At 47.6% G+C, this 13,545-nt stretch overlaps 1 protein-coding gene across 1 annotated transcript; it reads left to right on the top strand.

Annotated features, from left to right (window-relative positions):
- The first annotated feature begins 4,746 nt into the window (after positions 1-4,746).
- On the top strand, positions 4,747-13,335 carry LOC114688633 (uncharacterized protein C12orf45 homolog). The gene is made up of 4 exons (XM_028863191.2): positions 4,747-4,900; positions 7,174-7,260; positions 11,239-11,375; positions 13,090-13,335. The coding sequence occupies exons 1-4, from the start codon at positions 4,786-4,788 to the stop codon at positions 13,306-13,308; spliced, it is 558 nt and encodes a 185-aa protein (XP_028719024.1). The 5' UTR covers positions 4,747-4,785; the 3' UTR covers positions 13,309-13,335.
- Positions 13,336-13,545: the final 210 nt, after the last annotated feature.

Here is a 13,545-nt window from a genome sequence, read left to right as displayed (position 1 = left end):
AAAAATCCTAATAAAGAAGCCAGAGCTGGGTGGTGGTGGTACACACCTTTAATCCCAGCACTCAGGAGGCAGAGGCAGGCAGATCTCTCTGAGTTTGAGGCCAGCCTGGTCTACAGACTGAGTTCCAGTACAACAGGACAGCCAAAGCCATATAGAGAAACCCTGTCTCAGAAAAAAAAAAAAAAAAAGCCAGACCTGGTGACACAGGCCCATATCCCAAAAACTTGGGAGGACTGATCCCTGAGGATTACAAGGCTTGCCTAGGCTAGGCTACAAGTGAATTAAGGCTAGCCTGGAATCTCAATCTTTAAATTAAAAGTTTTATTTTAAAAAGCAATAAAGAAGCTGGACAGTGGTGGCACACACTTGGGAGGCAGAGGCAGAGGGATCTCTGTGCTCAAGACCAGCCTGGTCTACAGAGTAAGTTCTAGGACAGCCAGAGCTACAGAGAGAATCCCTGTTTCCAGAAAAACAAACAACAAAACAAAACAAAACAAACAAAAACAAAGAAAGAAGAGAAAGAGATGGGACTGGAAAGATAACTAACCAGGTAAGAGCACTAGCTACTCTTGCAGAGAACCCAGGTTCAATTCCCAGTATCCACATGACAGCTCACAACTGTAAGTAAACTCCAGTTCCAGGAGATATGGGTCCCTCTTTTGGCCTCTAGGACATCATGCACACATGGAGTGCACTTACATACAGGCAAAACATTAATACACATAAAGATAAAATCTTAAAAAAAATCCAAGTGTGGTGGAGCAGGCCTTTAAACCCAATATTCAGGAGGCAGAGGCTAGTATATACCTTTGAGTTCAAGGCCAGCTTGGTCTACACTGTTGTTTAACTAAATCTCAATTGTTCGATTTTACCAAAAAGACTTGGGAACCAGACGCTGGAGTGAATATCTGCTAGCTCAAAGGCAGAGTGGGCACCCAGATGACCCTCCTCTGCTGATGTCCCAGAAAAAAAGGCCTTTCTCTTACGCCATCTCTAACAAAAAACGCTTCAAACTGAATGTTCCTCCCTTCTACTTCCTGTGAGTCTACGTGTCCTCCTGACTCTCTCTTATTCTCTATGTGTTTTTTTTTTTCCCTGTAAACTGGTTGCTTGCTCTGCCTCTTGACCTATGGGTTGACTTTATTTAATCCTGTTTACAATATTCAAGCAGAAAGCTCTTGGATTAAAGGTGTGTACTAGAGCTGAGCCACATCACAACTAGAAACAGGGGTTTCTAGTAAATAATACAATCTTGGGGTTTTCTTCAACACTACATAGTGAGTTCAAGGCTATCCAGGGCAACACAATGAGACACTGTCTCAAAAAAAAAAATTCCTGGGTTGAATCCCTAGTGCACCCCCATCAAAAAAGAAAAAAGAGGCAAAATGCACCCCTTTGGAATCTGCATAATAGGTATACAAGCATTGCTTTTACAATTTATCTATAAAAGAAATTATAGCAAAACAAGAAGAAGAAGAACGGAAGAATAGGGACTTAGCAGGTGCTCTGCACTCTGCTGAATTCCTGCAAGCAAAGAGGTACAAAGATGTATGTAACTGCCCACAGCAGGTCTCAGCAGCTGTCTCTGGCCTCATCCCTTCCACGTTCTTGGCTAAATAAATCTGAAGTTCATACCCACTGTGTAGTGTTCTGTTTGGGCCATTTCAAAGTGAGTAGCGGATATTATGACCACGTGAAGGTATTTATTTTATGATAATGGAGACCTCTCTGTCCTGGATAGGGCCTGTAACTGGGAGGGCCTATACCCGCTTGTCATCATCATGTGTAAACTTGCAAAACATTCTCAACAGGAAATAGATCAAAAGAGATTGCAGCTGTAGGACGAGGAAAGGAAACAGTACACGCTGTACACAGTTTGCCAACCGGGAAAACAAGCGCATCAGCCGGTCCTCTCCTCCGGCCGGTCCTCTCCCACAGCTCAACTCTTGTATGTGCCCCGCCCCAGCTCACGTCTGCTGTGTTGTCTTGATCAGTCCAGAGTCGCTGGAACAGTCTTTTCTGCCAATTGAAGAATTGAAGGACAGGAAAGGAACGTTCCTGAAACCTTGGGAATCCCAGCAGAGCTGTTACAGAATACCTGAGAAATCGGGGGCCTTCCTCGGGGTTCTTAGTTTTGTTAGTAAAATCATTTAAGAATGGACACCAAAAGAAGCTGGGGGGAAGTTTATTAGGTTTAAAAGGAAAACTCCAGGTGAACCCCAAGCTTGAAAGGAGAAGGAGAATGGAGAAGAGAAGGAACAAACTCCATGTTGCCTGAGGTAAGGCCTTGTGGAGGTCAGTCACACAGTGGCATGGAGCCACATGCCCTGGAGGGGAGCTTTGCAAAAGATAAGGACTCCCAAAGCATTAGTTATGGCGTCTACAAACATCCTCTGGTCAGCATCTGAAAAAAAAAAATAGAAGAAATAGGCCTCAGAAAGGCAGGCTGGCTTGGGGGCACCGCTAGGCAGCTCAGCTAGTGGAGACATGTTAGGGGTGGGACTTCTGGACAGGAAAAGCAAAATATCTTAAGATGAACCCGTCTTCCTGGTGGTGGTCCGCTAGCCAAGTCCTCACCTACCCCAGTGGGGACGCGGGCATGTCTCCACCTAGAGGTAGGCTCTATCCTCTACAGTGTGTCTGCACTGTAGCAAATGTTTCTACCAGAATGCAGGGCTAGTGTCCTAATTCTCAATGTATTTTATAAGTACTTTTGAGCAGAGGCTGAAAAGCCAGTGTGAAATGCATTATTATCCTAGGACAGGATCCTAGAAACTTTACTCAGGAGAAAAATTGAAAAGGTATGGAAATAACCAAAATTGTTTTGACTTTTTAAAAAACAATACAGTGGTTGGGGATGTAGCTCGGTTGGCAGGGTGCTTGTGTAGCACACAGGCACAAGGCCCTGGGTTTGAACCCTAGAACTACATACATCAGGTGTGGTGAGTAGAGACAGGAGTATCAGGTTATCTTTGGCTACATGGCAAGTTTGAGGCCAGTCTGGGTTACTTGAGACTCTGTCTTTACAAACGAACTAAAACAATGGAGTTGATGGTGGCAAAAGCCTGTGATCAAGGGGACTGATGTCATGGCTCCTCCTCCCCCTTTCCACCCCCCTCCCCCCTCCACTCCGGTGTGGAGGAAGTGTCCACGTCTTTCCTGGAACAGTTCCTGGCAGACAGCGCAGCCTCCTTTGTATGTCTCTTTAACCGCAGCACAGGCCAGGCAGCGGCCATCATAGCCCACTTGGGTCCCTAGCCCATGCGTACTACTTTCAGGGATTGTAACATATTCTCTAGTCCCTCAGCCAGTTGGGGGGCATTCCTGGACTTGTGTGTGTCTGCGTATGGTGTGTGTGAGCTCAGATGTGACCCAAGACAAACGTTCAAGTGATTGGTTGCAGTTTTGTCGTGAGGAAGGACTATGACAAATAATTTCAGGCTAAAAATGTCATTGAAGAGTATTTCGGATGCAAGAAATGAACCACAAAAATTTTCCCACTTTTGAAGAGAAAAGAAGAAATATATATTCAAGCCTTTTTTCCCCCCCAGACAGGGTTTCTCTGTGTAGTTTTGGTGCCTGTCCTGGTTCTCGATCTGTAGACCAGGCTGGCATCGAACTCACAGAGATCCACCTGGCTCTGCCTCCTGAGTGCTGAGATTAAAGGTGTGAGCCACCACTGCCCGGTATATTCAAGCCCTTTGATCATATTTTAATTATGTTATTTGGGCTGGTTGATAGCTCAGCAGGTAAAGGTGTCTATAGTTTTTTGATTTGTAGGATCAACAAAGTGGAAGGAAAGAACTGATCCCTTCAAGTTGTCCTGGCTTCTACACCCATGCCATGCCATGTGCCCAACCCCCGTCCCCAACACACAGTTTTTTGAGACACAGATTTACTGTGCCTCTCCAGTTGGTTTAGATTTTGCTATGTGGACCAGGCTGACCTTGAACTCACAAAGACTCACCTGCCTCTCAGCCTTCTGAGTGCTGGAATTAAAGGAGTGTGCTACTATGATTGAAGTAACTTTTACATATTCACTGCAGCTCCTTGTTCACAGCAGGCATAAGGTGGAAGGAACTCAAATATCTAAGATTAAAAAAAAAATGTAGCCGGGCGGTGGTGGCGCACGCCTTTAATCCCAGCACTCGGGAGGCAAAGGCAGGTGGATCTCTGTGAGTTCGAGGCCAGCCTGGGCTACCAAGTGAGTCCCAGGAAAGGCGCAAAGCTACACAGAGAAACCCTGTCTGGGAAAACCAAAAAAAAAAAAAAAAAAAAAAAAAAAAAAGAACAGGATAGAGCAGCAGCTGGGTATGGTGGCTCCCACCTGTAATCCTGGCATTTGAGAGACTAAAGCAGGATTGCCACAACTCAAGACCACAGAAATCTCCCCAAACAACAACAAAAATAAAATAACAAAGGCCCCACACTAGTTAATCGGCTTGAATTTGTTTCATCAAACCAAGCCCTGCTGTTTTTCCAACAATAACAACAACACGGGAGATTCCCCAGACGGGGGAGGAACAGAACCCCACGGGTGCTTCCGCAGCGCTCCGCCCATGCCATGTGCTTCCCACCCCCGCTTCCGGCCCGGCCCCCGCCCGCCCGAGGCTCCGGCCCCGCCCGCCGAGGCTCCGGCCCCGCCTCCTGCACGAGCTTCCGCCCTGTTTCCCCCCCATTGTCACCGCCCACCTCCGAGTTTCCACCAATTGCCGCCTTGGCCCCGCCCCCCGCCCCCGCGCCTTCGTCTATCCGGGTTCATTTCTCTCGCGCTGTCTTGCAAGCATGGAGCTCCACGGCGAACGTGTGTCCCGTCCCACAGCTTCGTCGTCTTCTGGAGACTGCTCGCAGGTCACGGTGTCCAGGGAGCTGCTGACCGCGGGGAGCGAGGGTTCCGGAGGTGAGCGGCGGCGGAGACAGGGCTGGGCTGGTGGGGCCGGGACGCTGCGGGGGGACCGGGGACGAGCAGAGCCCGGGATGCTGCGGGTGACCGGGGACGCTGCGGGGAGACCGGCGACGCTGCGGGGGGACCGGGGACGCTGCGGGGAGACCGGGGACGCTGCGGGGGGACCGGCGACTGTGCGGGGAGACCGGCGACGCTGCGGGGAGACCGGGGACTGTGCGGGGGGACCGGCGACGCTGCGGGGGGACCGGGGGCGCTGCGGGGGGACCGGCGACGCTGCGGGGGGACCGGGGGCTAGCAGAGCCCGGGACGCTGCGGGGGACCGGGGACGCTGCGGGGGACGGGGGACGGACCGGGGACTAGCAGAGCCTGGGACGCTGCGGGGGCGGGGGGACGACCGAGGACTAGCAGAACCCAGGATGCTGCGGGGGGGACCGGGGACGCTGCCGGGGGCGGACCGGGGTCTAGCAGAGCCTGGGACGCGGCGGGGCGGGGGTGAGGGTGGGGCGGGGCGGGATGCTGAAGAGCCCGGGAAGCTGCGGGAGACCGGGGATGCTCCAGGGTCGGGCATTTCGGTGGTGGTGGGGAATGCCGCGAAGCTCAGACGCGGGGGTCGAGGATACGACTATGCCCGAGGCCGGGCAGTTCTTAACTCTACAGGGAGGACCGGGACTGGCCTGCCCGGAATGGTGGGTAACAAATGAATACCATTTTTAATAATTTTTGTTTTAGGCACTCACTACCTTAGTGTCACCTTGGTGGAGGGAGACTTGTGTGCGGAAATCCACTCAGCATTTCAGATAGTGTGGTGCAGAAGAGAAAAGCATGGGAGAAAGAGGCAGGCGGATCTCTTTTGAGTTCGAGGCCAGGACAGCCAGTTATAATACAGCGACACCCTGTCTCGAAAATAAAGAAAATTTGTAGGATGAAATCCTTACTCAGTGGGGCTTTTATGAAAGTTGCTTTCTATAGACCTCTGTTTCCACATTTTGATTCAAACAGGTGAGACTGCCCATAGAATTTGAATGAATAGAATGCATTAAAGTTCTTGTGCCTGCTTATTATCGTGGAAATGACTTAAGAATCCAGTGTGTCTGAAGGAGTTACAGTACCGATTGCCAAAGCTTGTGTAGTGGCAGTGTCAGAAATTAATAAACTCAAGCCTCACTGCATCCCTGACGCCTGTGGAGGTATCCTGATGACCCCGTTTCTATGATGAAACTGGCATGGTGTTACACAGATAACTATAGGCACTGGCAGGAAAGCAGCAAAGCTGGATATTGGCTCCAAGTTCTGGCTTTCCTCTGAACTTGACACTAATCAAACCACTAGGCTTTCAGGAGAATTCGGAGGCTCTTGAGTCATCTCTACATTGGGAGTGACAGGCTTTTTGATTTAGAAAGTAAAGAGATTTTCTGTGTGTGAAAAGAAGAGTGAGCAAAGGCTTGAGTGGTCAGTGTACTGTCCCAAAGCTCTCATGGGCTGGGCAGTTGGTTTGTTTGGAGTGGTAAGCTGGACAGGTGCGAGCATGCACAAAATTCTCCAAGGGTGTTTTTGTTTAGATTGACGCTTTCTCGCAGACAAGTATGTTCTGTAAAAGAAGAAACGTGCTCAGTGTGGTTCAGTTTGCCCAGTTCTGCATAGCTTGTAACTTTTGGTTCTATTTTATGATCACAGGTATGTAGAGGGGAGGCTGTTCTTTCATGTGGGTAGTGGGTGAAACTAAGGTCTTCAGGTTTGGGAGGCAAGCCCCTGTGTCCATTGAGCCCTCTTTGTTGGCCCAATTTCTGATTTCTTTCTTTCTTTTTTTTTTTGGAGACAGGATTTCTCCATGTAGTCCTGGCTGTCCGGGAACTTGTTCTGTAAATCAGGCTTTGAACTCAGAAATCGCCTGCCTCTGCCTATTAGAGGCACGTGCCATCACCTCCTGCCATTTCTAACTTTAACTAAATTCTGTGAAGATTATCATTGCAGGTCCACGTTCTGTTAACTTCATTATTTAAACTATTTATTTAATGCCTGGTGCCCGAAGAAGTCCCACGGTGTCTGATCCTTTGGAACTGGAGTTACAGACCAATATGAACCACCATGTGGGTGCTGGGAATCAAACCCTGATGTTTGCAAGAGCAGCTGCTGAGACATTTTACTGTGGTCCTGACTGAAGACAGTCACAGGAGCTGTTGCTGATGTCCCCTCTCACTGTTCTACAGGGCTGAGGGTCATCCCAGCACTGAGTTGCAGTGTATTTATAATGTAAATTGTATTTTCAGGTATCTGGGACCAATTGCTCATCAGCTCTAAGCCTCATTCCAAGAAGACTTCTGCTCTTCAAACAGTTAGGATTCAGAGGAGCCCTTGTAAGTACTGCCTTTCCACTCTAGAGGGCGCTCCCCCAATTTCGGTTAATTAGTCCTTTATTTGATGGAATAGTCTGTCTTCATGGCTCATATCAAACCGTAGAGTCAAATACAGCAAGTCTAATATTGTGTAAGTCACTGTCTAAGGAATAGAATTTTTCATCTTGATCCCCTGCCTGCACTTTATTCAGAATACATTTTTTTTTTTAACTGAAAAAGTGTCTGACTTAGTGAGATGTCACACATCTGCAGTTGGAAGGCTGAGGCCAGAGAACTGCAACATGTTGGAAATCAGCTTGGGCAGTTATCAAGACTTCACTTGTTGAAAAAAGGACTTACTGTTCACGTTTTGGAATATTAAATACAGTTATGGAAACACCACTATTGGTTAATTGTTGTTGTGACAGTCTGTGTAGCAAAGAAGTGTCCTCAGAATTGAAGCATTCCCTCCTAAATTAAAACATTTCCTTAAATAGTGTAAGGAGACTTTTAAGATAACAGAGGAAGCTGGGCAGTGGTGGTGCACGCCTTTAATCTCAGCACTTGGGAGGTAGAGGCAGGCAGGTCTCTTGAGTTTAAGGGCAGCCTGAACTGCACATCAAGTTCCAAGCCAACCAGTGCTACTCAAAGAAACCCTGTCTTGAAAACAAAACAGAAAAAAAAAAAAGCATATAGACAGTCCCAAGACCCCTTCCCTAAGGATTACATTCGCAGTAATAGTTAGTGAAGCCTAGCTGCTTGTGACTCCTGCAGAGAGCTGCAGGGAGGCAACTTTTACGAGTTGTCACTCTTGTTGTTCTGAGTAATGAGTAAGCCCAATAAACTCACTGGCTCACTACGTTGCTCTTTAGGGGAAATCTTTGCTTTAGTCTGTCGTTAGAGCCCTGTCTAGGGTGAACACATGTTCATGTCTTCTAAAGGCTTCAGTTCACTTACCAGGCTAAACTAGAACTCACTATGTAGCTCAGGCTGGCCTTGAACTCATTGTGACCCTGCTGCCTCAGCCTCTTGAGTTGTGGGATTGCAAGCATCAGTTGTACCCCTCACAGCTTTACATGGTGAATCTCGTTAATAATACAAACTAACAGAACCAGCCCCTTCATTAATCACACTATAATATTGCTGAATTGCACGCTCATGAATGTGCTCCTCATTGAGACTGTCGAAATAGCTTTCGTAAAGTCATCAGTGTCTGTGTAATGGGCCCTTCCCCTTTATTTTCAGAAGTCCAGTTAAGCTCTTTTTGTCTCCGCCTTCCCAGTGCTCGATGCAGTAATGTGCCTTGTTTTTTGGTGGTGGTGGTACAACTTGGACTTAGAACTTTCGGCAGGCTGTGCACGAACTCTGGTGCTGAGCTGTATTCCCAGCCCTTTCTGTATTTCTTTTGTTTTTCAGGACTAAGTTTCTCTGTGTAGCTTTGGCTGATCTGGAACTTCCTGTAGACCAGGCTGGTCTCAAACTCACAGAGGTCTGCCTACCTCTGCCTCTCAAATGTTGGGATTAAAGGTGTGTGCTGCCACTGTCCAGGAGAATTTTTCTGTTTTGAGACAAGGTTTCTCTTAAGGTGCTTAGGCTGGCCCCAAACTCCCTCTGTAGGCCAGGCAGGCCATGAAGTTGAGATCTTGCCATCTACCAAGTAGCTGTGATGTATGTGCTTCCACTAAAAGGCCTAGCTATTTATGTATTTATCTGTTTGTTTTAGAGGTAGGGTCTCACATAGTCTAGGTTGGTCTCAAACTTCACTGTGTAGCTGAGAGTGATCCTGACTCTGGATTTTCCCACCTCTCCCAATTCTAGGATTACAGTTACTGCTGCCACGTCTAGCTTTAGTTACTCTTTTTTTCTCTGCTCCTGGACAGTCTCCCTGTGTTTATCCCTGGCTGGTCTAGAACATTCTATAGAGATCATGCTAGCCTCTAACACACAGATGCTCCTATCTCTGCCTACACTGGTGTGTGCCACCACACCTGGCAGTTTATTTACTCTAGGAGATTGCTCAGGGTAAGATTGCTTGTTAAGAAAACATGAAGAACAGAATTCAAATTCTTAGAACCCACTTACAATGCTGTGTGACCACATGAACCTGTAAACAGCCCTGTGGTGTTGGGGGCAGAGACAGAGTCATTAAAGGACTTTGAAATTGACCTCTGAAACTTTTCAAGCCAGTCCTCCACATCTGCATTGCTCTCAGCATTCTTATCTTCCAGACTCCCCCAGAACAGGTCACCAAACTTTGAATACTTAATGGTTTTAACAGCCCAGATTTCTAAAGTTTTTCCACAATCTAAAAACGCATGGTCAGGTCTGTCACAGCAATACCCCACTATTGTGGTACCAGTTTCTGTCCTAGTTAGGGTTTCTGTTGCTGTGTTAGAACACCATGACTAACGAAACTTGGGGAGGAAAGGTTTATTTGGCTTACACTTCTGTATTACTGTTCATTGCTGAAGGATTTCAGGGCAGGAACCTGGAGGCAGGAGCTGATGCAGAGGCCATGGAGGGGTGTTGTTTACTGGCTTGCTCATCCTGCTTTCTTACAGAATCCAGGATGGCACCATCCACAAAGGGCTGCTTCCCCCCCCCCCCATACACACACACACACACACTGATTGATTGCTCACTGAGAAAATGTCCTGCAGCCGGGTCTTGCCAGAGGCATTTTCTCACTTGAGGGTCCCTCCTCTCAGATGACTAGCTGGTGTGGAGTTGACTAAACTAGCCAGGATGGTGGTGAAATTGGATGCATTAAATAGAATTCTGAATTGCAAATTGAGTGAAAGCTCAGATTGCCTAAAGGGAAAACTTGGCTCATTTTTGGGATGACAGAACCCAGTCAGAAACTGCAAGTTCATCTGGATCCAGATGCCTTCTGTCCTCACCTGCGGCCTGTCTCTCAGTTCTGCTTTCTTGGTGTTGGATTGATCTAAAGATGGCTATTCCACAGCTGTGGAGAGTTGGCTGCTTTATGAGAAGTTCCAGACCCACATTCATCACTTACTTGGTTTTTTTCTCTTTCGCTCCCAAGTTGACCTCTTCCTGGCTTGGCTAGAACACTCTGTTAGCTTATGCCACAGGGCAGATTCTGGTGGGCAAGACGACCTCAGACTACATAGGCTTGTTCAGGATGAGAGAGACAGTAATGACCCAAGCTCAGAAGGAAGGAAGGGCAGGGCACGGCACGGTCTGTGCAGGATGATGGGAAGTTGGAAGCCAGTTGTGAATTAGCCTGGGCTACATAGCAAGCCTGTTTCCAAAAAGAAGATGGCTGGTGTTGACACTTCCAGGTGAAAGTGGGTAGATGTTGGGCAGGTGACACACCTCCAGGTAACTGAAATAGTAAACAGTAGAAGTGGGACCCTATTAATAACCTTGACAGCCTTACTGTAAAGACCATTAGGTCATTCTGCCTTTTTTTTTTTCCAGTCACCTTGTTGAATGCCAGCCTTGTAGAATTTTATACTTTTGGGACAGAAGAGAAACACAAAACATTTGAGTAATAATTGCTGAATTGTGTGATCTTGTTGCTTTGGGAGTTTCAAATAGAGACTGAGAGTATAACTGATTGGCAGAGCCCTTGGCCTAGCAAAAGTAAGGCCCTGGTTTAATCCTCAGTGATCTCCCCTACCCCCACCCACCCTCCGACCTAAGGCAGCTGAGAAGCTAACAGATGTTAAGAGTTGATGGATTGGGCCGGAGAGATGGCTCAGTGGTTAAGAACACTGACTGCTCTTCCAGAGGACCGGGGTTCAATTCCCAGCACCCACATGACAGCTCACAGCTGTCTATAACTCCAAGATCTGACACCCTCACATAGACAAATTTGCCTCTGGAGGCAAAACACCAGTGCAAATAAAATAAAAATAAATTATTTTAAAAAAGTGGATGGATTTATTGTTGCTCTGCAGTGAAGTGTTCGACCAGGAGTTGTGGAGTCTGGGACTTACTAACATGTCTGCATACTATGTTTGCTGTCCACAGTGTTAGACCAGGTTCAGGCCTTCCTCCCACAGATGGCTCAGGCAAATGAAAAGCTACGAAAGGAAATGGCGGCTGCTCCAGCTGATTGCTTCAATATCGAGAATATTGATGGAACATCCGGGAACATCATACAGATGGTAACTGTGCCCTATTTCTGTTTTATGGGATGGAGTTAGTGTGCTTGTCACCAAAACGAGAAAGAGTGATACTTTGAAATTTTGTTCTAAAATGAAATATTTCAAAATTTGTGAACACCTTCACACAGGCAAGATGGTGGAATGGACTTGGGAGTTGCACAGTCGTGTTACCCTGTCTTACTTGCTCTCCAGTGCTGAGCACAGCTGTTGACATTAACAAAGAGGCAGGGCTTTGTACAGTGATGGCCACTGATCCTTTTTTAAGGGAGGGCTATATATTTGGCTCACAGTCCAAGGGGACCATTTTTTTCATGGTGGGAAGTTGTGCCTGAGGCTCCGTCTGCGGTGCAGAAGCTTGTGGCATGCTACAATTTCATTTTTATTCACTGCCTTTCCCCTCTTTTTGTCACTTTGAAAGGACAGAAGCCATTCTTAGTTGAAGGGCTGCACAAAGTTAGGCAGCAGGCAGGGTTCAGCCTGCTGGTTATAACTTGCTGGCCCTTGCTCAGAAATGTAAATCCCATTAAGGCAAGAGTTGTGGAGTGTTTTTGAGGAAGTGGGTTGGGGGCAGCCCTTACCTGTGGCCCAGGTTGGCCTCGTTGTCAGTCCTGACTATCCCCAGTGCTGGGTTACAGGTTGGGATTGTAGATGTGTCACCTAAGTCTGAAGTGTCCAGTGTAGTGCCTGACTCCAGGCCAGTGGGTCTCAACCTGCCTATTGGAAAACACAGATACTACATTATGATCGTAACAGCAAAATTACATCTATGAAGTAGCAGTGAAAATAGTTTCCTGGCTGGGGTCACTACAGCATGAAGAACTGTGTTAATGGGTTGCAGCATTAGGGAGGTTGAGAACCACTGCTGTAGTCCTTTTTTGAGAGAATGCTGTTGGATGTGTACTAGGCAAGAGGAGCCCCCTTTTGTTTTTTAAGTTCATGTGCGTTGGTGTTTCACATGCATGTATGTCTGTATGAGGGTGTCATATCCTCTGGAGCTACAGACAGATGCGAGCCACTATGTGGTTGCTAGGAATTGAACCCAGGTCCTCTGAAAGAGCAGTCAGTAAACTTAACTGCTGAGTCATCTCTCCTGCCCAGAAAAAGCATTTTTAAAGGCATGAGTAAAATCAATCTTTCAAACGGCTCTTACGATGTATTCTGGCACCTGAGAACGTGGACGTGCCATTTGTATTAAGCACACAGCCCGATCTGTGCTCCAGAATTTATAATGGATATCGATAGCTTCCTCTGCTGCTTTTATTTAAGAATTATTATTTTCTGTGTGCACGTCAGTGTGTCTGGCACCTATGTGGGTGGGTGCCCATGGGGGCCAGCAGAACCAGAAGAACGTTAGATTTCCTGAAGCTGGAGTTGAGGTGTTAGGAGCTACTTGGTTGGTCATGGGTGCTGGGAACTGAACTGGGGTCCTCGGGACAAGCACCTCGACCCGCCGAGCCTGCCCTGGAGCCAGCTGTATTGCTTTGTCTTTTTTGGTTTCTTGAGACAGGGTTTTCTCCATGCAGTTTTGGTGCCTGGCCTGGACCTCACTCTGTAGATCAGGCTGGCCTTGAACTTACAGAGATCTGCCTGCCTCTGCCTCCCGAGTGCTGGCATTAAGGTGTACACCACTGCCGCCCGGCACTAGCTGTTGCTTTACTAGAACATGTTACAGAACTGCCCTGAAGTAGATTTCTCAACCTGACACTTCTTACAGGATGTGGCCTTATTTGAGATGAACCAGTCAGATTCAAAAGAAGAGGACAGCTCAGAAGAGAGCTCACAGGACAGCTCTGAGGACAGCTCAGAGTCCGAAGATGAAGACTGCATCCCCTCCGAAGTCACCATAGACACCATAAAGCTTCCGAATGCAGAAGGTGGCAGAGGCAAGATTGAAGTTTTAGACAGTCCGGCAAGTAAAAAAAAGAAGCAGTGAGATAGGCCAGTGAAAAGAGAGGCAGGTCCTCCCTACCTGCGACTAGGGGAAGGTGGTTTCTGGGGTGATGGGTCCAGGGTCCCTCTGATGCTCTTTCAGTGTCAAAAAGAAAAATTTGCAAGTCTGGGTGTGTTCAAAATAGGAAGTGTTTCGATCTTGATGACAGAGAGGGCAGCGCCCTTGGGTACTGAGAAGGGAAATAGGGAAGAAATAACTTTTGATGGGTTGGTTACATGA

This window comes from Peromyscus leucopus, chromosome 18, assembly GCF_004664715.2.
Source record: "Peromyscus leucopus breed LL Stock chromosome 18, UCI_PerLeu_2.1, whole genome shotgun sequence".
Taxonomy (NCBI): Eukaryota; Metazoa; Chordata; class Mammalia; order Rodentia; family Cricetidae; genus Peromyscus; species Peromyscus leucopus.
The sequence above is the reverse complement of the archived record's forward strand: the minus strand, read 5'-3'. Positions and strand labels throughout refer to the sequence as shown.

Excerpts from the sequence above, each read along its gene's own strand:
- LOC114688633 (XM_028863191.2), top strand. The coding sequence starts at position 4,786 with ATGGAGCTCCACGGCGAACGTGTGTCCCGTCCCACAGCTTCGTCGTCT. Across the intron at positions 7,261-11,238 it reads TAGGATTCAGAGGAGCCCTT|TGTTAGACCAGGTTCAGGCC; the intron begins GTAAGTACTGCC and ends TGCTGTCCACAG. Across the intron at positions 11,376-13,089 it reads CCGGGAACATCATACAGATG|GATGTGGCCTTATTTGAGAT; the intron begins GTAACTGTGCCC and ends CACTTCTTACAG.